This window comes from Zootoca vivipara, chromosome Z, assembly GCF_963506605.1.
Source record: "Zootoca vivipara chromosome Z, rZooViv1.1, whole genome shotgun sequence".
In the NCBI taxonomy this organism is placed as follows: Eukaryota; Metazoa; Chordata; class Lepidosauria; order Squamata; family Lacertidae; genus Zootoca; species Zootoca vivipara.
This window is the reverse complement of record NC_083294.1, coordinates 23,373,272-23,399,061: the sequence shown is the minus strand read 5'-3', so window position 1 is coordinate 23,399,061 and position 25,790 is coordinate 23,373,272. Positions and strand designations below refer to the sequence as shown.

Genomic DNA, 25,790 nt, shown 5'->3' with positions numbered 1-25,790 from the left:
AAACTCAGAGACCCAACATTGGAAACAGGTCTGATTTTGCAGAGTTGCTGGTATTCATTGGAATTTGGAGGGGGGGGTGCTGGTGGATAGACCTGTTTCCACTCTTGGCCTTTTGGACAGAGATGCTAATGGAACATTTGCAAAAGAAAGTTGTCACCTGACCGGCAGCAAAAAAAAAAAAACCAGTACATCATAGGGTTGTTGTTGCTTTTGAAGAAAATGAAACGTTTGAGCTAGAATGTGTGAGAAGAGCATGAGGATTCAAGCCTTCTAACTTCAAGCTGCCAATAATGGCCACTTATCTTTCCTATGAAATTACTCAGATGATAGGTATCCCTTTATCTCTGTGGATTCATAGGTGTTGGTTTTGTGGCACAGAGGAGAAATATAGGAAAGGAAAAGAAAAGACATAACTTTTGTATCCTTGGATTTGCACCAGTGACCTCTATGCTCCTTTTGGCAGAAGTGTGGTGCTATATCTAAAATGGAGTGTGGACACAGGGAAGGGGGTGTCTTTACATGGAGTCTCCAAGGGAATCAGAGTCGTCCAAGGATAGAGGCAGGTACAAGTCCTGTAAGGAGAAAGGGAAAACGTGTTAACTCCCACAATTAGCCTCTCCTGCATCAATGAGGAATTGCTTCAGTGACTCAGTGCACAAATAATCATTGCAGACTTAGGCCCAATCGGCAGTCTACATTTAAAGCAGTGTCATACCACTTTAAACATGGCTTCCCCAAAATAATCCTGGGAACTGTAGTTTGCTAAGGGTACTGAGAATAGTTAACAAACCTCTGTTCCCCTTACAGAGTTACAATTATCAGAGTGGTTTAAAAATCTATTTCTCTTTCCAGGGAATTCTGATTTTAACCCAAATCTTGTTTTAAACTGCTGCTTCCCCTCCCTTCATTGTCATCTCCCGATCACTGTACTCAAACCTCTTCCATTGTTAAACTGCCATTTCCCCCCTGTGTCTTTCCATCAACTCAAACCTCTGTGTTTAGAACAGCCACTTCTTCACCGTTCAGTGTACCATCTTATCACTATACTGAACCTTCTCTATTCCATTCCTCAGCTGCCTCATGTAAGAGAGATAAAGGATGGAGGGCCCTCAAATATTCCATTGTATTAAGGTACTTTACTCAAACCTTTGCTGTTGTTTAGAACCATTATTTTCCTCTCAGCTTTCTCTATCCTTGCTGTATTCAAGCATCTTCTGTTGCTCTAAACCAGGCATCCCCAAACTTCGGCCCTCCAGATGTTTTGGACTACAATTCCCATCATCTCTGACCACTGGTCCTGTTAGCTAGGGATCATGGAAGTTGTAGGCCAAAACATCTGGTGGGCCGCAGTTTGGGGGTGCCTGCTCTAAACCACTTTTCCCTTCTCACCCTCCCTCATTTCATACAAAATCAGGATTGTGATGTGGCACTACAAATCCTGAAATGGGAGCTCCGTGATGACAGCCTTACATTTTTATGTATATAGGAAGATACCTGCCTCTGTTGGTGAACCATTTTTTCACATGATCCACCTGTCACTGCAGATGAGAACAACACCATCACCCTATGTTTGTAGATGCGTTTGCATGCAATACCATGATCCAGCATGGGATGGAAAATCTAGAGCTGCTACAGGCAGTCCTATCCCAGAAGGCTACTGTCTCAGCACTAGCAAAGTACAATTATACAGTACTTTGCAGCTGGCAGAATGAAGCATTAATCTCAACATTTTAAAAAAGTGTCCTTATAAGGAACTAGCAAAATGCCTGCTAAAGCTTTGTAATTATCTGCATGTCTTTCATTGCTTAATGGAGTAGAATTGCCAGCATTTGAGCATTTTGATGAACAAAAAAGATATAGTGGGGTGCTTGGTATGCCCAGTTTCCACTTGCTTGTCGTCAAACACCCTCCCCCCCCCAGTTCCAATAAGTAGTGATGTTGCCAAAGTTGAGATTTTCTGGCTCCATAGTAGGAATTTGGGTAGCAAGTACAGCTTCATCCAAACACAGCCTCAAAAAGTTCTTTTCTGTCTAGAACTTTAATGGTATTCCTGCATTTCAGACACAAACTTTTTATAGTGCCAGGGATTGAATTTGGCAGCTCATTGTGCAAAAAGCGGCATACAAGTAAACTCAGTCATAGAAGCATAGAATCTTGGAAGGGACCCCAAGGGCCATCTAGTCCAAACCCCTGCAATGTCTGAAGGGGCTCTGACAGGGTCCTAGAGTCCTCCCTCCTTCCCAAAGCTGGGCAAGCACAAGTGCTATGGGGAGGGCATCAATTGGCCTCCTGCAGGGCTTCATATAACTAAGGTCTGCTCTTGATACTGTAGTGTTAAATCTTCAGTGAATGCATTTAAAGGACCCAAAGCTCATCCCAGCTACCCAAAATCTTCTGTAAGCTGGTAACAGCACCTGCTCCACCGTGGTCCACTACAGCCTACAGGTGACATAGTTGGAGTATCTCCCTAATTCATAGCTTTTCTGGTGCTGATCTTTCCTTGAAAATCTACACCTTCCAGAAAGTGAAACAGATAGGTGAAAAAATGAAATGCTATGTGAACTGAATGCTGATGAAATGTGGGGAATGAATAGGTTTAGGACCTAAAACCTTCATTTTTGGTTTCATTGGTGAGCAGAGGGAGCTTGTGGTATTGTGTTTCAGAACATATTTCTGCTACAGTTTCAATCAAAACCACCATTCAAATGAAGCCCCAGGAACGTTGAACAAAATCATCATTAGTGATGGATGCAGTTAATACATAGAGCCATCACATTCATTTCAGTTCCTTTAGTTTCATGTATAAGCATCACTTGCTCAAAGGAACTTTTATTGCCCCTTGAACTGTTGTCCTTTTCACTTAAGGACATATTAAGAAGACATTGTAGAGGATCACCTAGGGTCTCACTTGGCTGTATCTCATTATGATGGCAGCAGAAAGTTCCTATAGAAAATATACAGTGGGGAAAATCTGGGCAGAGGAAACACACACAATTAGGATGTGAAAAGAATTTTGATGTAAACTACTCTGAAAGTTCCTGCTGACTGACTGTCCTTATTAAGGGTTGGTTTGCACAATACTTTTTCAGTCCCTACAAGCATTCATGTGGGGAAATAGAGTGTTAACGAGTCAGAGAAAGAGATGTCAGGAAATTGCAACAAACCTGTAATTAAAGCCTGTACAGTGAGGGGGGAAAGTATTTGATCCCCTGCTAAATTTGACTGTTTGCCCTCTGACGAAGAAATGACCAGTCCATAATTTTAATGGTAGGTTTATTGTAGCTGTGAGAGACAGAATAACAACAGGAAAAACCCCAGAAACCCAGAAGACAAAAGTCAGAGATTGATGTGCATTATAATGAGTGAAATAAGTATTTGGTCCCTTTGCAAAAGATGACAAAGCACTTGGTGGCAAAACCCTTGTTGGCAATTACAGAGGTCAGACGTTTCTTCAGTAAGATTTCGAGGCTGATGTGTAGCTACTCGAACCTTCAGCTCCCTCCACAGATTTTTGATGGGATTAAGGTCTGGAGACTGGCTAGGCCACTCCAGGACCTTAATGTGCTGCTTCTTGAGCCACTCCTTTGTTGCCTTGGCCGTGTGTTTTGGGTCATTATCATGCTGGAACACCCATCCTCGACCCATTTTCAATGCCCTGGCTGAGGAAAGGAGGTGCTCACCCAAGATTTGATGATACATGGTCCCATCCATCATCCCTTTGATGCGGTGAAGGTGTCCTATCCCCTTAGTGGACAGCTGAGGCTAATGACTCATCCAACTTCCTTTTGTGTTGCATTTCTAGGCACAGCCCCAGGCTTTAAAGCTCCATGTCCAAACAGTTTTGTTTTGGTTTTTTGTTCCAGCACTTACCCTGGGAGAATCCATGTTTTACCACCGAATCGGAGCAAACGGCAATTGGGTTTTCTATGCATTGCCATTTGCTCCAATTCAATGGTAAAACAGTGTCTGGACAAAAAAACCCACAAAAACCCCACACTTGGACACAGAGCTTTAAAGAGTGGGTCTGTGCCTGGACAGCATGGCACAATAGGAATTCTGTATGAGGGCTCATCCACTTCCACTTTTCTCATGCCTAGAAAGCACAAGTCTGAGCAGTTTCCCACTTGCCCTGTGCTTTCTAGGCATGGTTTCAAGCGGTTTTGCCTTTTCCCAGAGAACTCACTCTTAAGTGCTAAATTGGAGCAAACATCAATCTTCAGAAAACCTAATTTGCTCCAATTCAGCGCTGAAGATTGGGTTTTCCCGGGGGAAACCGGCACAGAAGTGTGGGTGAGCCCTAACAGTTGACTGCACTACCAACCAAAATGTCAGCCCCATGCAGAATCAAGCACAGAGATCCCATATAGTTACTAGACTACAGCTGAGCCAGTGACTGCCTTACCACCACCTGGCTATTTCCAGTGGAGCAGTCCAGGTACTCCTCCCGCCCTCGCAAACACTTGCAGTGGTGCAGGCAGGTAATAATTATGTAGGAGGTTTAGTAAGGTATAAGAAACGTAATACCTTGTGCTTACGGAGGCTCCCTGGACTGGTGGGTGTGGAGATTGGAGACTGCTTCGATTTGGGTGTGGACAGTTGGCTGCTTGATGTTCCATTGGCTGTACAAAGCAAAGGGTAAATCAGCAATGAATAAAGACAATATATATATATATATATTAATGCCTATTCAGTTTCCCATTGAAACATTCCAGTTTATGAAGCATGATTCCAAAATAAAACTTTTAAATCATGATTTGCTGGTTCAGATGAAGTTTTTTTCCCAACCTCACAGTTCAGCTATCTGTCTGTCTGTCTGTCTGTCTACACATCTTTTGCTTTGCAAGTAACAGGTCATGTTTTTGAAAACATGACTTAGGTGCTGCAAGAAGGATAGGAGATGCTGAATTTGAAATAGTTTTGATTAAATTATTTTTATTGATTGAATTTAAATCCTTCCTTTCCTTCCAAAGAAAGATAAGATTGGAGCTGAAAATTGTGCACTTTAAATTTGCACTTTAACACTTCTTTAACTTTCATCAGCACAATGCACTTTTGCAAAGTCACAAAAGGTATTATTCCACAAAAGGGGGGGAAATCCAGGCCAGCAGATCTTCCATAGAAAATCAAATCTTTAAATGTCATTAGCAGATAACATTAGCAGTTTCCCCTCCCCTTTTTACTTATCTATAACTTTGTGAACACATCAATGTATTTTGTCCCACCTGGAGTTGAACAGCAATTTTTCTCTTTGTCCCCAATTCTTGCCAACATATCTTATCCTCAGTAAGATGGTAAACCTGTAATCTAGTGGTACCTCTTTAGGTGGCAACTCAGCAGCACATACAAATCAATAGTCCTTTATACAGTCATACATTGGAAGTTGAACGGAATCTGTTCTGGAAGTCTGTTTGACTTCCAAAACATTCGAAAACCAAATTGTGGCTTCTGATTGGCTACAGGAAGCTCCTGCAGCCAATCAGAAGCTGCAGAAGCCCCATCAGATGTTCAGGCCCCCGAAAGAACATTTGCAAACCAGAACCATCACTTCCAGGTTTGCGGCGTTCGGGAGTCAAAACATCCGAGTTCCAGGGCGTTCGACAACCAAAGTATGACCGTACCAAAAAATAAATATATTTTTTAAAATCCCTCCATACTGAAAGCTGGGCATCAGGCAAAGGGTTATGCCCTAGCTAGTTTTCTATGTGCATGGATTTATTTATGTATGCATTTGTACAGAGAAGTATTCAATCATGTGAGGTACTATCTAGGGATGCGGGTGGCGCTGTGGTCTAAACCACAGAGCCTAGGGCTTGCCAGTCAGAAGGTCGGCGGTTCGAATCCCCGCGACGGGGTGAGCTCCCCTTGCTCGGTCCCAGCTCCTGCCAACCTAGCAGTTCGAAAGCACCTCAAAGTGCAAGTAGATAAATAGGTACCGCTTCGGCGGGAAGGTAAACGGCATTTCCGTGCGCTGCTCTGGTTCACCAGAAGCAGCTTAGTCATGCTGGCCACATGACCCGGGAGCTGTCTGTGGACAAACGCCGGCTCCCTTGGCCATTAAAGCGAGCTGAGTGCCACAACCCCAGAGTCGTCCGTGACTGGACTTAACGGTCAGGGGTCCCTTACCCTTACTATCTACATATAGATAAAGTTGTAGCTCAGTGACAGAGGACATGCTTTACACACAGAAGGCCCCAGTTTCAATCATTGATATACCCATGTTGAGTTGGGAAAAACTGTTACCTGAAACCCTAAACTGCTCTTGCCAGTCAGTGTAGATACAATATTGAGCTGGGCGGACCAAAAGTCTGAATTGAGTCACATCCACATCATACATTCAAAGCACATGGTTTCATAAGAGCTAAATCTCCCATCATCCTTAACAAACTATAGTTCCTATTATTCTTTGGGGTGAGGTGCTATGTGCTCTTAATGTGCTGGTTTAAGGAAAATTCCCCAACATGTTCTCAACTTGGCTGCCTAGACTATAAATACAGGTTTACCAGCTCTGAAAGTCTACAAAGAAACCCCCTATATATCACATGTGCTATAACAACAATGTATATGTATGGACTGCCTATTTTAATACATATGCTTAAATTAGGATTGATGGATTACAGTATTCTTATTGTTAATGTGAGTGGATCTTTCATTCTTTCTTTCCTTTCTGTCTGTTCTGTTTGCAATAAGAATTGTGTGAAACACCATGAAGCTCACCGGTTGATCTTGGGTCAAAAATGCTCACGTTAACCTGCCTCATAGAGTTGTAGAGAACATAAGATTGGGGCGGGGGTGGGGGAGGCAAATATGGGATGAGGGCAGGAAAACAATGCAATATTTGCTACATTATATACAGACCAGAGCATTAAGTAATAATCTAGATGTCTCCTCTGCAGACTACCCAGACGGCAAAATATCCTCTTGTAATAAGGATTCTTGGTAAACATTCAAAAATCAAGCCAGGCTGGCATTCTGTGGACGTTTTGCTAGATCTTGCAGTCTTGTGAAAATGCATCCCTTTCACTGCAGGCCTTTAGGGAAGCAATGAATGAGAAGCGCCCATCCAGATTCTCATTGGCTAGAAGATCGTGCCTTCCCCATTCATGCTCAGCCTGCTAGACACTAGCGTGAGAAGGTCATGTTTTAATTTAAAATCAATGTCCTATGGATCTTCCCCCTGGTACTTGAAAAGGGCATGGGAATGTTAATTGGTCTTAAAGCAACATGGAATCCTCTCCACATCACACAACGAAGGTTTGATATAGCTAGGAAGCCGAGGTTGGAAAGTCAACTGGCAAAGACCAATTAGTACAAAAGTACCAATTAGTACAAACTAGTGCTGAAATAGAGAATAGAATTCAGTTTATATTTTGGTTACCTCTTTGGTTGCAAAATGATTCCACTGTTTTTGAAAGTAGTTCTAGCTTCCTTTTACCTCCCTTACATCTAATTAGATGCATTAGCTTTATTAAAAGTAGGGCATTTGAGGCCTTCCTTTGTATTGAACTTCATTATAGAAAATGATTAATTTTCCTAATGGTGTCATTCTGGTTACACTTGGGGAGTCTTTGCTCTCTCTCTCTTTTTTTATTTGGAGGTGTCTCTTACAACACCTTTGAGAACACCTGATCTAGGTTGAACCTTGAAAGAAAGCTCCTTTTCTCACAGTATAGTTACAATTCTTGATTTGTTTGTTATTTGCTGTAGTGAAAATCTGCATGGGCATTTAAAAAAAATGTTTTTGATAGACCCAAGTGAAATTAATAGACATGACAAACATAGGACCATTCATTTTAAAGGGTCTGATCTGATTACATCCTAGTAGGATGTAACACTCTGCCAGCAATAACTCATACATTTAAACTTCTCTGTAAACTATATTTTAGTACTGATATATATTGGGATGAAAAATACATCTAACTGAAAGATGCTACGTTTTTTTTTTTTGCAAGGCTGGCTAAGAAGCAAGCTTTGATCATATCTGGGTATGACTTCAGACTGATGCATGAAATAATAGCAGAATGAATAGGTCATTATGGTTCAAATAAAACTTGGAAGTGGGAATAAATAACACTGCTTGAAGGCAATCTTATGAAATATCATTTTAAAGACTCCAAGCTTCTCTATTAAAAACAGAACATTTCCGTGTTTCTCATAATCCACAGTGCAGCTGATCACTTGTGAATGCTTTGGGTCAAGTAATTGCTTCTTACATTAGGTTCTCGTGTACAGTACTTTTAAAAGGGGTTGGAGCCCACTAAAAGCATAAGAGGGGAGGGGCCAGATTAATAGAATGGATATCCAGGAAAGGGATCTGTAGTAGCTGTGCAGCAATATATGTTATAACATTATGTTGCAGGTAATATTTGTTTCAGTCTATTGGGGTCTTTGATGATTTATTGTTACAGTAGAGATTGTGGATTTATATACTGTGGTCAAGTGGCTTGCTTTAAAGAGGGCAGTCCTCTATTAGAAGGGCTGCCAGGTACAAGCCTTGAAGTTGCCTATCCACAGCAAGCAACTGGACAGCAGACTAATCAGGCGCACAAGACACCAGGTCACACTCTGCCCCCACTGTGGCGAAATGGATTGCATCTTTACATCTCTACTGTACATATTATATTAAATTATATCTTTACATTTTACGTTTGCATCTTTGTATAAATTAACCTGTGCAGATTCAATGCAAATCCTTCTTCCCCTTTGTTTTATTTAAAAAGATTTATAAATCACTTAATATATTTTAATATCTAAGTGCTGTACAATATAAATTTAGCTATGCATTACTGACTACCCTAGCATTTTTGTTGTTGCTGTTTTGTGATGCAATTTTGTTTTAGTAGGCAGTGAACAGCCATCGGAGGGCTAGTCCTGAAATGATGATGATGGTAATAATAATAATAATAATAATAATAATAATAATAATAATAATAATAATAATTGACAGCATCCATGTACAATGCAAAACTATTATACAAGCTGCAAAACTGGATAGAAGCTGAGGGGTTTTTTTTCTACTGCAGGTGAAGAAACAGCTGTGACTTCTCTATAAATAATATGTCTGATGTCATCACCAGTCTTAAAATTTCAGTCACTGGCATGAATATAGCAAGTATCACTAGTGCTGGCATAGATTATCATGGGGGTGGCAGAAACATTGAATGAATAAATTCATCTAGACACTGTTTGTTATACAGGGTACAAGCAAAAAACAGGAAAGATATGCAAAGATTCACTCATCAAGTTTTGCACTAATCAAGCTGAGCTTATTTCCTGCCTAATTAGATTTTGGAAAAGACGTCTGGGTCAAACAAAAGACCAAATGACTGTAACATGTAAGGGTGAGGAATAAGTTGTCAAGCATGTCACAGATAAAAAGTTTCAGGAATATGCTGTTTCAACCAAATAAAATAGATAAGCATCACACAAAAATCAGGCCAGATAATGTTTTATTCATGGTGTCCTTATTCAGCACCATTTTTTCTCTTCTCATGTGTCTCTTCTAATTTGTTACAAATCAAAACTTACTTAGCCTATTTGTCATTCATGTAAAAATAATAATAAAAAGCAACCCCCAAACCAAACATTGCTGTTTCATATGAACTAGCAGAATGCCAGTGCCTTGAGGGGGCAGATTCAAGACAGAAAAAAAGTTGCCTTTTGCTCGGGGAATTCACTACCACAAGAGGTAGTGGATGGCTTAAAAACGGATTAGGCAGATTCATGACAGATAAGGCTGTCAATGCCTTCAAGCAACAATGGCTATGTTCTCCCTCCACAGTCAGAAGCAGCAGCATTCCTCTAAAACCAGTTGCTGAGAATTTTATGTGGGGAGAGAGCACGCTTTGCACTCAGATCCTGCCTGTGGATGGACTTCCTACAGAGGTGACTGGTTGGCCACTGTGAGAAAAGGATGGTGGACTAGTTGGGTCTTTGGCCTGATTCAGCAGCCAGGGTCTTCTTATGGTCTTAGATTCTGTGTTTATTTGCAGGTTAAATTGTAGGGCACTGAAGTTATCTATGACCTTAGGGCTAATCAACTGCCCTGATGAATTTGTGGGACTCTTTATTTTAAAAAGTTACAATTTTTTTTAGTGTATATGAGCCACTGAAGACATCCACAGGGTGAAACATGTTGGGAAAGTCATAATGGATGTTTTGCCTAATGAAGACTTGATTTTATTGAAGAAGTGTGCATGCACACAAAAGCTCATACCAAAATAAAAACTTAGTTGGTCTTTAAGGTGCTACTGAAGGAATTTTTTTATTTTGATTTTATTTGTAAGCATTGTTAGTCAAGAAATGTGCCATTCATAGATCTGAGTTTGAATTTATATATGTTTAGTAATAGGCTTTACTCTCAAATTTCTGCATCTTTTTTATTTTTGCATGTTACTGTTTTGCTGGATTTTTATTATATTTTATTTTCTTTCTGTTAGGTGTCCTGAGCAAAAATTGTGTATATTTTTGCCTGAAGAACCTTTAAAGGAGGCGGGGCTGGGGAACTAAGACAGATACCAATGATGAGAAATGAAGTTCTAGGCGTAATAGGCAAAATAAAAACTGGTAAATCACTGGGTCCCGATGGCACCACCCAAGAGTTCTAAAATCATCATCATCATCATCACCATCATCATTTGTGCAATTGCTGGTCTTCAAACAAAAATATGTAACTTCTCCCTTAGATCAGCCTCCTGGGAATAACAGACAGATTAGCTAAATGTCTGTCCCAGGAAAACTGGTGAAAATTATTGTGTGTGTGTGTGTGTGTGTGTGTGTGCGCGCGCGCGTATCATCATATAGAAGAGCAAGCATGGCTTCTGAAGCAGAGCCAGCATGGCTTCTGCAAGGGCAAGTCCTGTCTCATGAACCTATTAGAGTTATTTGAAGAATGTCAACAAGCATACAGAAAAAGGTGATTCAGTTGATAGAGTGTGCTCAACGAGCTTTTCAACAAGCGTTCCTGAGTAACCTTGGAAAAATGAGAAACCTGCATCCCTACTCTGAGTTGGCAAAAGACAGCCAGGTGACTGTGGTGAGGAGGAGGAGCAACAACAACAGGCGAACAGGGCCAGTTCTCTAGAGATTGGCAGATGCCTAATGACACAATGCTCCTATTGCCAGCCCTGGGTGACACATGAGTGAGAAAGGTATGACTCAATGACCCTGATGCTAACTTATCACCCAGATCCAGGTGGAGCCAACATTTATCTGCTGGGAAAAGAAGTGTCACTCACCATCCTGATGGTTACCTGAATCAGCTGGGGATTTGCTCCGGCGCACAGGAGCTGGACTCTTTGCAGAGCTCTTCTGAGGTGTTGGGGAGGACTTGCTGCCTGGAGTAGTTGGAGGGTTGCTTTTCATTACCCGGCACTCTGATAAACAACACAAAAAAACCAAAGTAAGTGATTGCATTGATCCTTTAAGTGTCTTACATATCTGCAGCACCTAGAGCAGGCTTCCTCAAACTCGGCCCTCCAGATGTTTTGAGAATACAATTCCCATCATCCCTAACCACTGGTCCTGCTAGCTAGGGATCATGGGAGTTGTAGATCAAAAACACCTGGAGGGCCAAGTTTGAGGAAGCCTGACCTAGAGAGATGGTAGTATGCTGTTGTTTTTTTAAGCATGGCATTACAATTAAACATCGAGGGAGGCAGCAGTGCACATGATCTGCATTTGAAAGGTCTCTGGAATCTTCAGGTAGGAAAGATTTCTGCCTGAAAACTTAGAGAGCCACTATCAATTAAATCAACCTGAATTCTCCTCTCCTTTCCCCAATCTCTTGTTTCTGCTCTCTTCCATCTCCCTGGACTCCTGGAGAGTTCTGGAGTTGATTCTTCTTGACCAGTGCTTACTTGGTTTATGGACAGCAGCTACCTGCTTAACATGAATTTCTACCCCCTCTGACACATCCAGACTTCCTTGCAGGTGATGGTGGAGCCATGCCTCCCCCACTTCTTAGCAAGCCTTGTCCAATGGCTTGACCATACTTCCACTTGTCTTAGAAAGCACGGGCTCAAGTGGTTTCCCACTTGTCTCATACTTGCTAGGGCCCAAGCAGTTTTCCCTTTGCCCCAACACTTTCTCCTGGAAAACCTGGCCTAATTACTATGAGATCATTCCTGGTACTATCTAATCCCAAACAACATATTGCATATAACTCAGATATTTAACCTACAGATTCCGCAGCGAACCCACAATTCGGATCGCAAGGTCTGAGCTGGGAACAAAGTAATCTTATACACCCAAGAGCTGTGTGTGATGATATCATCACATAAAATGCTGGTTTAGATTATCTAAACCTACTCACACAACCAAATTAAAATACTTTTCAACCTTAATCAGCCCTCAGTGTGCTATTGCAGATTTAGCACAAGAAAGCAAAGCATCAGAGCCTTGGAGGCGAGAAAGAGAAAAAGTCATATTTCCCAATTGTGATCAGCTAATCTAAAAATTTCAGGCCAGCAGTGAATGGAAAGCTGCCTGCAATAGCATGAAAATCAAACCATGGCTGAGCTTTTACAGCAATTTCTTAAAGGAACTTAGCGAGGAGTGGCAGGATGTAGCCACTGCTTTGAGAGCAGAGGCCTCACTATAGCAATGAAGGAAATAATTAAAACTGCAAGTGGGGCTGTAGATCTTGCTCTAAAGCAGGCATCCCCAAACTGTGGCCCTCCAGATGTTTTGGCCTACAATTCCAATGATCCCTAGCTAACGGTAGGGCCGAAGTTTGGAGATGCCTGCTCTAAAGCACAAGGCCGTAATTTCTTCCCTTAAGACAGGCACCCCCAAACTGCGGCCCTCCAGATGTTTTGGCCTACAACTCCCATGATCCCTAGCTACCAGGACCAGTGGTCAGGGAAGATGGGAATTGTAGTCCAAAACATCTGGAGGGCCGAAGTTTGGGGGTGCCTGCCTTAAGAAATATCAGTAGATGTTCATAATAGCATTGATTGGGAGAATAGAAATTGCATAACTAATTTAAGGCTCAAGGGGGTGGGTGGGTGGGTGAGTCAGTGTGTATATGTGAGGGTGGTATCTCCATTTATTTATTTTATGGGTAAAGGAGACTGCCAATCAAGGGCAGCTACTGGGAGAGCTGAGAAACAGAGCTGTGACAGGCTAGCTCCGAGAGGCCTTCTCTCCCTCCACTGTCATCTGAGGGCAGCCATTTTGCCATGCTGCCTCAGCTGTCTAAACACAGGAGCTTGATATTATTTTATTTTATTTTTGCTTTTATTCTCTTCCCTCCTTGCCCCTTTTCCCTTGTGTGGTGTATTTTTATTTGTTTGTTTGTTTATTAGAATGTAAGCCTGTGGGCACTGGCAGAGGAAGCGGTGTGCGGTGGGTGCGGTCTGCCCCAGGTGTCATCCCTGATGGGGGGGAGGTGTCATGCCCCCCCCCGCCCCCCTGGGACGCTCACCAAAATGGAATGATGAATAAGAATACCAAAATGAAATGATGGTGTTTGTTGCTGCTATTTGAGGTAGTTGGGATTTTTCCTTTCTTTCTCTTGAGGATGGTGTGTATTCTGCTAACTCCCTTTCAATGCACTTTATATAAAAAAAGAAGATCCCTACAGAACATTTCTGCAAGAAAAAGAATTTTGATGCCCTGTTCAAATCCATAATTATTATTAAAAAACAGAATTTAACTCAATTAACTATATACAGCAAAGCAAAAAACCAAGATGGCAGAATCCTATTTTATACCAATCAAAATAACTGAAAAATAGATAAAATACACACACACTGAGAGAGACAGACAGACAGGCAGACAGACAGACAGAAAGAAAGAAAGAAGAAAGAGAGAGAGAGAGAGAGAGTCAGAACAGAGGTTGGCAATAAAATCCCCCAAGTTTCCTTACGATTAGTGTGGGGGGACGACAACGATATGGTGTCTTCTGAGATGGCACTACAGGTATAATGTAATGTCACCATGGAAAATGCCAATATATTCAGAACCGCACCATCAGAGCTAGGCATGGGGGTTCGAGAGGCAGAAAGCAAGATTATAACAATCTCCAAGAGTCAGGCTTGCTAGGGAGCCCTAAGACACTGCCAAGATTAATAGATTTTAAAGAGATGGAATAACCTTCTTTCAAAGGAGCTCAGAGGCACAGAAGCAGGGAGGTGAACGCAGGAGAGAAATATGAGATAGAGAATACTTTGCCTTGTCAAGCATCAGGACATCACATCAGGCAGCCGCCGATGTCCCTCACATTGTCAGCTATCCTCTAGTCAGGCAATCAGAATTACTCATGTCATCATGACAAAAACCATCACAGTAAGAGACATGCATCTGCGGGACATCAGGCACCATAGACATATCAACTCTAGCTGCTGAGCTGTGAAATAGAAGCCTGAGAAAGGAGGATGGCAAGGGCATGGTCCAATTCAGAGACTCTAATGCCTGTATAGGAGCTTGGATGCATATTATAGCCCCATCTGCACTATACATCGAAAGCACAATCCTATCACTTTAAACAGTCATTGTTTTCCCAAAGAATCCAGGGAACTGTAGTTTGTTCAGTATGTTGAAAATCATTAGGAGACCCTTATCCCACTCACACAGCCCCAATTCCCAGATACTTTGGAAGGAAACAGTGACTGCTTAATGTGGAATGATACTGCCTTAAACGTATAGTGCAGATGGGCCCTATCAAACACCAGGGCAACCCTGGGGCAACCCAATGCTCACATAACTCCAATATGTACTTCAGAATGCTGGGGACCAACACCACTGAACTGAACCTCTCAAAACAGCATTTCTCAATCTATTCATCTGCCTATCCACTCAATCCATCCAAAACTGAAGTATCATTTCTCTGCCCATTTGTAACACAGAACATCCATCTTCTCCTCACCCCAAAAACCTTACTTGTTTTGAAGAATGGGAAGATCAAATGATGTCCTTTAGCTTCTAAAGTCTTTATGTTTCTGAATGCCTGATTGCATTTATATACCAAAATGTGATGGAATGGCATGAATATTTATTACACTAACAATAAATGTTAAGCACTAGGGGTTAAAGTGCCCAACCTTACTTATTAAAAACATGTAGAGTCTTGCATATTTTAACTGTATTTCTGGTGGGGGGTTACCAGCCTTAGGAATTTATTTGAAGGGGGACCCCCCCCAAAAAGAACTAAGCAAGCAACTGAAAAAAAGCTTAGACTGAGATAAGGGGTGAAATTTTCTTGAAATCTTGATGTTGAGCCTATCCATACTGATGTGGGTTTTCTCCCCTAAACCTCATCCTGCTCCTTGATTTTTACTCTTTCTGCTAAAAGAATACCATGTTCACATTATTATATGCATATTATATTAATATATTTCCAAAGTAACCAGCACAAAAACAGATACAGACAACATTGTATAAAAATACTCATGTATTCATTCTTATGAAATTACACAGCAGGAAATATAGTACTATGTGGGGCTTGACTCTTCATATGCATAGTTATTGCTTGTGTAACTTTGCATATAATTAGTTGGGCTTTTTAATAAACATGCACAAGAGGCCTGATGCAAGAGGCAGTAACATGTAGACAAAGCTTGACCAGGTCAGAACCACCAAATTCTGGGTATAAACTCATTTAAAACAGATTCCTCCTCCGATCTTATCCATGACTCTCTATTCATTTAAGCTTTTTATCCACTGTGAACAATGTGTGTGTGGCTGGCAAAGGTCTAAGAGGACACAGTCTTGGTGCTTTTACAAATGAGTAGATGGTGCCTGGTGCTTCTCTTTTCTAATGATAACACATGGGGTGAAGCTCACATCAGCGGCTGCACCTCAAGGCTGCAGCTACTCTCCCTGTGCTATAGGTCTGCCCCTGAAGATGGCAGGGTTTGGTTTAAGGAGTAATTCTGGGTGCAGCTGCAAGGTAGTCTGCTCTGGCTTTTGCTACCCTATCATTAGACTGTTTTTTTAGGTGTCAGGAAAGCGAATTGTTAGTTGTTGAATCTGTTATTACTGAATTTTCTTTTCTTTTTTAATGCCAGGGCTACAGAGAGATGCATTTTGTTGCTGCAGGTGCCTTGAATACAGTCCACTTTGCCTTGGAGATGCAAAGGATGGGCAGCATGACTTAAAACAGCCAAACCAGTGGCTGCAGAGACTTTCAAGTGTTTGATCTCTCTGCTGTGGTGATAGAAGAGAAGATGCCTGTGAGTCTGAAGCCCTTTTGGCCCACACAAGTCAGACTGCAGAGCTGGTGTGGTGTGGGTGTGTGAGGGTGTGCATGTGCCAAAGATGATGTGGTTCCTAACAGTCCCGTTCTCATGTACACTGCTGCCAATTACCTACCAGACTGCAATCAAGGTGTTGCTTCTGGTGTATAAAGCCTTCTATAGCCTGGGATCAGGGTATCTGTAAGATAATCTCATATCTTATATACTCAATCAGTCACTGAAGTCTGCAGATGAGGGCCTCTTACTACCTTATCAGGTGATCCATATAGTACAATATAGGAATCAGGCCTTTAGTGTGACAGCATCTGCCATTCGTAATTCTCTTCCCTTGGATACCAGACAGGCAGCACCTCTGTCATCTTTTTGATGCCCACAGAAGACCTTTCTTTTTCAGCAAGCCTTCTAAGCAGAGATCTTCCACAGTCTGCATCTGCATTGGAATTGCTTTTTAGATGTTTTAACTGTTTTATGGCTTGTCTGTTTACTGCCCTGGGCTCTTTTGTAAGGAAGGCCAAGATATAATTCTAATTAATTAATAATACAAGCTAATACACTGGAGTTTGAGCAGGGCTCTCACTAGCAACACATAATACACAATAAACAACTAGTTTTTGCATCTCCCACTCTGAGGACTTGCAAGCAAAATGTTCCACTGGTTGGCAGAATGCCCAGTCTTCTTTGGGTTCAAACACCTCAGGCTGGGCTTCCTGTCAAGTTGCCCTGTCAGGATTTCTTTTTCAAATTGTCTTGAGAGAGAGAGACAGAAGGAGAGCTTCCCTGGAGCTGTGAGAACTGCTAAAATATACATAAGACTCTTGGGTCCAAGCCAACATGTAAGTTTCACGAAGACTTTCTGATTCCATAAACGATGACTGAGACTTTTGTGTGCGTAGGGCTGGGAGGAAAACCAAGAGCTGCCACCCACCAAAAACCATCTCAGTCAAGTGGAAATGATGGGGAAACTAGCAAAGACTTTAGATTGGGAGGCAGCGAGGAAGGGGTGAGTCAGTTTTCTTGGGACACATTTTGGAGCTTGCATAATAAGCACACATTATGACTTGAGAGGCTTAGACCTTGTTATGGTCCTGGTGGCTTGCACATTTCCTGCTGAGGTTCCTAGTTGGCTGAATTAACTGAGAGCTGAGAAGCCAGCAACATTGGATCTGCCCACTGAGGGGCTCAATGCAATCAGGGCCGGTACCTGAGGTGAACCACAAAATAGTGCCTCTATCCATGCCAGGGAAGAAGGGGTGATTGAAGATCTATGTCAGGAAAGGGGGGGGTGACAGATGAAATCCTCTGCCATTCATTTCTCAGCCAGGTTTGTTGAATGCTGCAAGCAGTATTAATTATGCAACTTAAGCTAAACTGGCATAGATTTGCTTGTTCTACATAGTGTTATTTGCTTTTCAATTTGGAAGATGGATAAGGAGCTATATAGGGCCTTCTACTGAGTTTAAGAGATTTAATTCAACAGAGCATTGGTTTACAAAAAAAGAAAGAGGGAGGGAGGGAGGGAGAGGGGGGAGTTCTTGGGGTGCTGCATCCTGCATTTGAAGCACTTGACAAATCAATATTTTAAAAAATTAATGGGAGTGATTAAGTATCTTATACAAAATGCATCCATATGGCTATAATGAGATGACATTTCCTGGCAGATCCTGCCGCTCCTGTGAAGTGTATAATGTTGGCACCATTAATGAGACCACCTATTCTGCCTTGTGGCAAATCTGTCATTGCCCATTAGATGCTAACATGCGTAAACTGCTCAATCAGTGGGAAACCCAGACATCTACATTCATGGACTGCATTTTCAGATATCTATGCATTTATGAAGACTCTAGGGTTTCATCAACAATGGTAGCAACACATTTCCCCATTAGAGAATCTGAAATTTGGTGTGTAGTTACATAGGCGAGTACATCCCAGTTAGTAGTATATTCTGAAAGGAGATTATTTTATCCCCTCACTTGAAATACAGGCATCAAGTCTGCCTCCTAACAGTGGCTTGAGGCCAGCACAGAGTGAGCCATGGCACAAATAAGACAGAAAATTGGGATGTTAGAATTTCCCGTCTCAAATGCTACCATCACAACCTTTCCAAAAGTACAATTCACCTTCAAGCAAAACAGGATTTTTAAGAGGAGACAAAAGAGTTTAGCAATATTTCTCAAGGAAGAGGTGAGGTTGCCGATTCTTAGGCTGTCAAAGGATTTTGGCTAAAGCAACATTTGGAGAGGCAGTTTGGATAAGACATGTACAATTTCTCTGGAGGAGATCACTTGTCTCAGTTCTTCACGAAGTGGACAAGGGAGATATGCTGGGATACTCAGGAGCAGAAGTTTAAAAGTGAGACAAGCACACCCAGGTGGACAATTCATAAGCTTTAACTAACATGGGCAGACAGACTTGGTGTTGGTGGGAAGGGGAGATTGAAAACTCACAGACAGCAAAACAACCACGTGCGTATAAAATTCAAGCTGCCTTTTCTAGAGGTGTGCACTCACCACAATATTTGACAGATATTGGCACTATATCTCTAACTTTGGGAAGCAGCCTAGTCTGTTTCAGAGCTACTCAGCATCCCTCCAAGTTGACTTGTTATTCAGGACCAAATTTTTAGGTCTGTTAAAAACAAAGATGTGTCTGTCCCCTGCCCCCCCTCACTATAACAGGGAATCTAAACATGGCTATAACCTTTTATTTTCTCAGAAGTAGATGGAATCTGTAGGCGTAGCAGAACCTCAATAATGGATTGAGTCTGCCAAAGTATAGGTAAATATATTCAATGGTTTTCATATAGGGCACTTTTATATTTTGATTATTATTATTTTATAAAAGCTATAACTTTCCATTTTCTCATGGAACTGGATGCCATTTGCAGGCATTGTCACTCCTCCTGAGCAGAGGACGCCTGTCCAATTTTTAAATGGTAGCTGCAGTACTTGTTCAGCAAAGGAGGACTTTACCTTTTGGGTATTAGTACAATAGGAATAATGGGGGGACGGGACACACATGAACATCTTCCCCATGGTAGGAAAAATGTCACACATACACACACCAAAATGACCCTATTACTCCAATAGGGTTTCTGGATGTGGGTTTCTGTCCACCAACCCTGAGATTTTTGGGGATATAATGAAGAATTTGTCATTGATTTGCAGAATGAGAGGCATAAAACAGTGGTTTTTACTCAGAGTAGACCCACTGAAATTAATTAACATGACTAAGTTAGGCCAAGTAATGTCAGTAGCTCTGCTCTGAGTAAAACTTCATTGACTGTCAGCCATTGTTTTTACCCACTACCAAAAATCAAAATGAAATTGTCACTGTTATTCAAATGCTCCAGGAAAACAAATGTGATTAAAAGTTAGACCTGTCCATCAAAATGAAGCTCCCACCACATCTACCCCTAGCCCTCTTGAGCTCTAGGACTTTGCCCTGTCAGCTTGGGATTGTATTCAAAGCAGCACTAAGGGAAAGATCCCATCAGGGCAAGGATTTATCCTTGTACAACAGAATCTTCTCCCCTTCTCCTCTAGCCACGCACTCACTAAATCTGTTATGCAGTTTCCCTCAACCCTCTGAAACAGATTTGTATAGGGTGCTATGGAGAAGAGGGGGGGTCCCTCTGTGCAAGCAAAACGAGTTCTACTGCCATAATTATTTGGTTGAATACCATCTTTCGTTCCAGGTGGATTTTGGTTGTGCACTTTTTTCAACTGCCAGGGTCACTCTGAAGCTTAGGGAGTGCCTGCTACACCTCAAGATGCCTTGTTAACTGCACAATCCAACTCAGATATATCAGTCTTCCCCAAATCACCTCGGTTTACCTTGTCACAGAAGTGACACACACCCTTAGTATTTACTGGTGCATGCATCTAAAATAAAAAGCCCTATAGCAATCCAACTTCAGGCTGATAAAGGTACAAAAAGATTTTACCACTGCCTTCTACAACACACAAGTTTATAGATAGTACAACAACAGTGTGATTGATATTACCATTTTCATCCAGAGAAAAGTCATCCTGTGCATAGCGGAATTTCTCTGGACCACAGGCAATAAACACATCATCGTCACCGAAGAAATCGTGGAGACAGGTCACCTATCAAGAGAACAAAGTCATTCATTGTAGTTTTAATTCATTCACTTACAGAACAGGCTTCATGCAAGCATAAAGCTACTTTTACCCCTTCTCTCCATTGCTATTTCTTCATTTCCCAAAAGCCTGCTGCAAAATGTCATATATTCCCAGAAAAACAAGGATAAACTATTGGCTTTTTGTAAAGAAGAAGACAATGACCAGGCACCTTCATACCCTCCAACATTTCTCCGATGAAAATATGGACATCCCATTCCATACTGATTATTTTACTATTTATCTCCCACCCATCTTACTGGGTTGCCCCAGCCTCTCTGGGCAGCTTCCAACATATATGAAAACATAATAAGACATGAAACATTTTTTAAAACCTTCCCTATACAGGATTCCATTCAGATGGTTCGGGGGTTGGATAACTCCATACCTTTTAACATTTCTCCAGTGAAAATAGGGACATCCTACCACACCCTCCAAAATTTATCCAATGAAAATATGGACATCCTAAGGAAAAGCAGGATATTCCAGGATCAAATCAGAAACTGGGACAGCTTCTCTAACTCAGGAACATCCCTGGAAAATAGAGACATTTGGAGGGACTGCAGCTTGCACAATGCAAAATGGTAGTGGCAAAAAGAGAGTAGCAACCTTTGGGCCCTTCTCTCCTTCCGCTGTGTTCTAGTCTACTGTATCTGGTTATTGCAAGAGCTCTGTAACTAAGAGCTAGCCCCTGAGTTGGCTTTGCACCTCTTCCCTCTCGATCCCCTTTATCTTAAATTATGACTTTTAGATTGTAAACCAGAGAGCAGTGTCTTTCACTGATATTTGTAAGCCTCACTGGGTCCCTCCACCTTTCTCCAGTTAAACAAGCAGGGCAAAAATGCTTTCAATGATAAATATGAACACATTGATTTGAGTGGGCTTAGCCTCTAGTCTACATTTCACAAGCCAATTTTTTGTGTGACATCTACAGGCATCCAGGCAGGTTTCCCAGTCCTGGACCCCTCTCAGTTAAGGATAGGGGATAAATTTGTTTGGTTTGCCTGCTAATGCAGGAGCAAGACAGGATCCCATGTGACCACCAGCGCTCCTTCCTTCTTTAGATGATGATTACATAAGAGCAATGGGGATGCTTGACTATCCTACCATGTCACAGGGTGCCAAGAACAATGGAGGCAACACAAATAATAAGCAAGATGTCAGAAAAAGCTCCCATGTGCTCCTTGGTAGCTTCAGTCATGACAACTTAATTGTACCTTACATGTGAAATATCAGTTACGATTACACAGTAACAAGAAGATAAATAAGTTCTTCATGAATCTACTGGAAACAGCAATAATTTCACAGTAACTCGTGTCACCTAAACTTTGGAGAGCTCAGATTTAAGGTGAGTCAGAACAACAGGACTACCAGGATGGGAAACAAGAGCCTCTGCACAAAAAGTTTCTTCAAAGAGTGTTTCAAAAATCCATCTTGCTCAATATGCATTTGATTAGTAAAAGGTAAAGAGACCCCTGACCATTAGATCCAGTCATGACCGACTCTGGGGTTGTGGCGCTCATCTCGCGTTATTTGCCGAGGGAGCCGGCATACAGCTTCCAGGTCATGTGGCCAGCATGACAAAGCCGCTTCTGGTGAACCAGAGCAGCGCACAGAAACGCCGAACTGCTAGGTGGGCAGGAGCAGAGACCAAGCAACGAGAGTTCACCCCGTCGCCGGGATTCGAACCGCCAACCTTCTAGTCGGCAAGCCCTAGGCTCTGTGGGTTAACCCACAGTGCCACCCGTGTCCCAATTTGATTAGTAACTTGGTATAAATGCTTTGGAATTCTGTATTTGTTATGTCTATTGTTAGCTACTGGGTAGTTGTTTTTTCCTGACGTGGTGAAAACCACTCTGTGTTTGGGACAAAGAGTCTCTTGTTGCTAGTCAAAGTTGAGCTTTGATTTAGTGGAAACTAAGAAAAACAGGAATTGCAATCCTATAGGCATGTACAGATTAGATAGATGTGCATAACATTTAGATGTAATGCTGCAGATCTATACACACCAGGAAGTCTCATTGAGTTCAATAGGGCTTACTTCAGCACAGACATGCACAGAATCATCCTGTAAAATTACATGAAAACGAACATAAGAGCATAGGGAGAACCCGCTGAATCAGGCCAATGGCCCATCCAGTCCAGCATCCTGTTCTTATGGCAGCAAACCAGAGATCTCTAGGAAACCCCTAAGCAGAACCTGAGCACTGGAGCTACAACTCCCACCATAACTGACCATTGGTCATGATGCCTGGGGCTGACGGGATGAATAACATCTAGAGGGCCATAGATTAGCCAACCACTATGTACAGATTGTTTAGAATGCCTCTCCTAAAACACTGGGTGCTCACAATCCATTCTCATTCTTCCAAGATCAGGGCATGCCCTCAAGATGGATTTGGACTTCAAACCCTCCTCCACTGCACAAATTAAGTACCAGGAATGCCCTACACAAGCCATGTTGTAGCATTCACAGTTTGCCTGCATATTTGCAGAGAGTGCCATGCCTAGTGGGTATACTGCCTACTGAGCCAGAAGTAGTTCATCTCCATTGCCACAGACTGATCTGAATTGGACTGTGAATAAATTAATTTCAGGCTATAATAAATCAGACGCAAAGCTTTCCATTACCTCAATGGGCCTCAGCATTTCAGATGGGTGACTATTATTGGAGATTAAAACTAAACAGACAGAAAGATAAAACTACAGAATAGTTGTCATTGCAATTCTTTGGTTTTCACACATCTTTCATTTTCCAAGCCAGGAACTTTGGGGAAAATATGACTTTTCTGGATTCTGATCTGTGGGCGGTGGGGTTCTTCACCCCACCCCACCCCCCACCGATTCACCTACATGGTGAAAACAACGAGACCCAGTTTATAGCTGATATGGGCAACACACATCATGCCCTTACCCACATAAGTGTTTCATGCAACCTCCCTTCATCAAATTTGCTAAGGGGAGAATGTCTGAAGTTCTTCCAATTCAAAGATCTCCCTGGAGCTTGGAGTTCTAAATGGCTTGAAGTTCTCTTTCAAGAGGAACTGATAAATCAGGACTCCACCACAGCTCCATTCTTAAACATTTCAGAATTTCAGGGGGGGGGGAAACATACAGTATAAGCCTGCTGGATCAGCCAGTGGGCCACCTAGTCCAGCATCCTGCTCTCAAAGTGGCCACTCAATTGCCTTCTAGGAAACCCATAAGCAAGACCCGAGCACTCTCATCCTGTGGTTTCCAGCAACTGGCATTAAGAGGCACACTGTCTCCAACTGCAAAGACAGAACATGCCCATCATGGCTAGTAGCCATAGATAACCTTCTCCTCCATGGATTTGTCCAATCCTCTTTTAAAGCCATTCAAGCTGATGGCCATCACTGCCTCCTTGTGGGAATGAGTGAAACAAGTGGTATATGAAGCAGTACTTCCTTCTGTAGGTCATGAATCTTCCATCCTTCAGCTTCACTGGGTGTCCATGAGTTCTAGTGTTATGAGAAAAGGAGAAGCCCTGTTCTTTCTCCACACCATGTATAATTTGATAAACTTAAAGAGCAGTAGGCATAAACACAAGGAGTAGTGGACATATGCAATTACAAAATGGTCTGTGGCTTTATGGAAGAAAGAATCATGCATGCATAGAGAAGCTCCTAGGTTCAATCCTCAATATCTCCAGGTAGAGATGGGAATTTCCCCTTTCTCAAACACTGCTGCTCAGTGTAGACAACACTGCGCTAGATGGATCCATGATCTGACTCTTGTTTAAGGCTATGCTTTGGCTTCTTTGTGTCTCCTCCCACCCTCACATTTCCAATTCAAATATGGACACAGACAGATTAAAGGGGGGGGGAGCAAACTTGATGTTATCTGCACTAACAGTCAGATTATCAATGGTTATGGAGAAACTGGAAAAATCCAGTTCCCCTCCATCTTAAAAGTAAAGTATTACCTCTTCCCATATATGTAGTATGTGCACTTCTCATTTTTCTCAGTTCATCTGCATGCAGTGTTTATTATTTAAAATATTGGCTAGGTGCTGCTTCTTATGTTGAAGGTGGCTTACACATGCCATACCTTATGGTTGCTAGGAGACTTATATTCCAAACCTGGAAGAATATACATCTGCCAACAATTAACACTTGTCAACTTGCAATGGTCTGAGGACTTCACTGCCCTGGCTAAAGTTGAACATGATTCTTCTAAATGGCAATTGTGTGCAGATACTTATACTTATCCATTCTTAAGGAAATCAGCCCTGAGTGCTCCCTGGAAGGACAGATCGTGAAGCTGAGGCTCCAATACTTTGGCCACCTCATGAGAAGAGAAGAATCCTTGGAAAAGACCCTGATGTTGGGAAAGATGGAGGGCACTAGGAGAAGGGGACGACAGAGGACGAGATGGTTGGACAGTGTTCTCGAAGCTACGAACATGAGTTTGACCAAACTGCGGGAGGCAGTGCAAGACAGGAGTGCCTGGCGTGCTATGGTCCATGGGGTCACGAAGAGTCGGACACGACTAAACGACTAAACAACAACAACTTATCTGGACAGTAGGATGGCTTATATCAACTTGTATGTTTAAATTAAGATGGGTGCATTGATGATGGTTGTGCTCTCTGTTTTATATATGGGTTGGGCATGTGCACAGCTGGTGTGCTATACTAATATATGTGTTATAACAAAGTCCAGTGCACATGGTGTGCATTTAAATCTGATGGGAGCCACATGGGAAACTTAACACTGGTGATGTCCTCTGCTGACTCTAAACCATAGCTGCCAAGTTTTCCCTTTTCTCACGAGGAAGCCTATTCAGCATAAGGGAATTTCCCTTAAAAAAGGGGATAACTTGGCAGCTATGCTCTAAACTGAGGCTAATGAATACTTTACCTCTAAGTAATCCTGGCACACTTTAAAAGACTGGTTGCTACTTGTGTCCCCCCCCCCCATCAGCTGTTCTAATTAAGTTCAATAATTAGCCAGAGAAGCAGAGGCATCCCAGGAGAAAGGGCATGTCAATGCAAATATATCCAAGCAGATATCCGGCACATCATTAATTGTTCTAAATGCTTCTTTATGCTCCTAGCGATGAATTTATTAAGTCGAATAACAGGAAATATGAAAGCAGCTTGTTTGCAAAGGTAGCAAGCTGTTGAAGCTAGAGTAAGCACAGCACTGGCAATAATGTAATCACAACAGCTTTCAAGCCAACAGCAACAAAGAAAATCTGCAAGATTTCATAGTTTGAAGACCTCTGCTCCCTTTGTTTTGAACACAGAGAGTAAACAATGAAACTGCAATGAATGGAATGGGTAATAGCAGGACATTTAATATGGTACCTTTATGCAATTGGTCCATCTTGAGAAATGGGAACACTGAGCAGAGGTGGAGCTAGCTGCTCTAGCACCCGGAGCAGCACACATGCTGTGCACCCAGGGGCGGGGCTAGCTGTCTGCAGGGGC

General features: G+C 42.1%; 1 protein-coding gene across 1 annotated transcript; it reads right to left on the bottom strand.

Annotated features, from left to right (window-relative positions):
• Positions 1 to 209: 209 nt before the first annotated feature.
• On the bottom strand, positions 210 to 24,454 carry LOC118083862 (neuronal migration protein doublecortin). Its single transcript, XM_060270571.1, has 6 exons — positions 24,407 to 24,454; positions 22,377 to 22,403; positions 20,200 to 20,302; positions 11,250 to 11,372; positions 4,525 to 4,619; positions 210 to 572 (listed from the first exon to the last, which is right to left on the bottom strand). Exons 1-6 carry the CDS (start codon positions 24,452 to 24,454, stop codon positions 516 to 518), a joined length of 453 nt encoding a protein of 150 aa, XP_060126554.1. The 3' UTR covers positions 210 to 515.
• Positions 24,455 to 25,790: the final 1,336 nt, after the last annotated feature.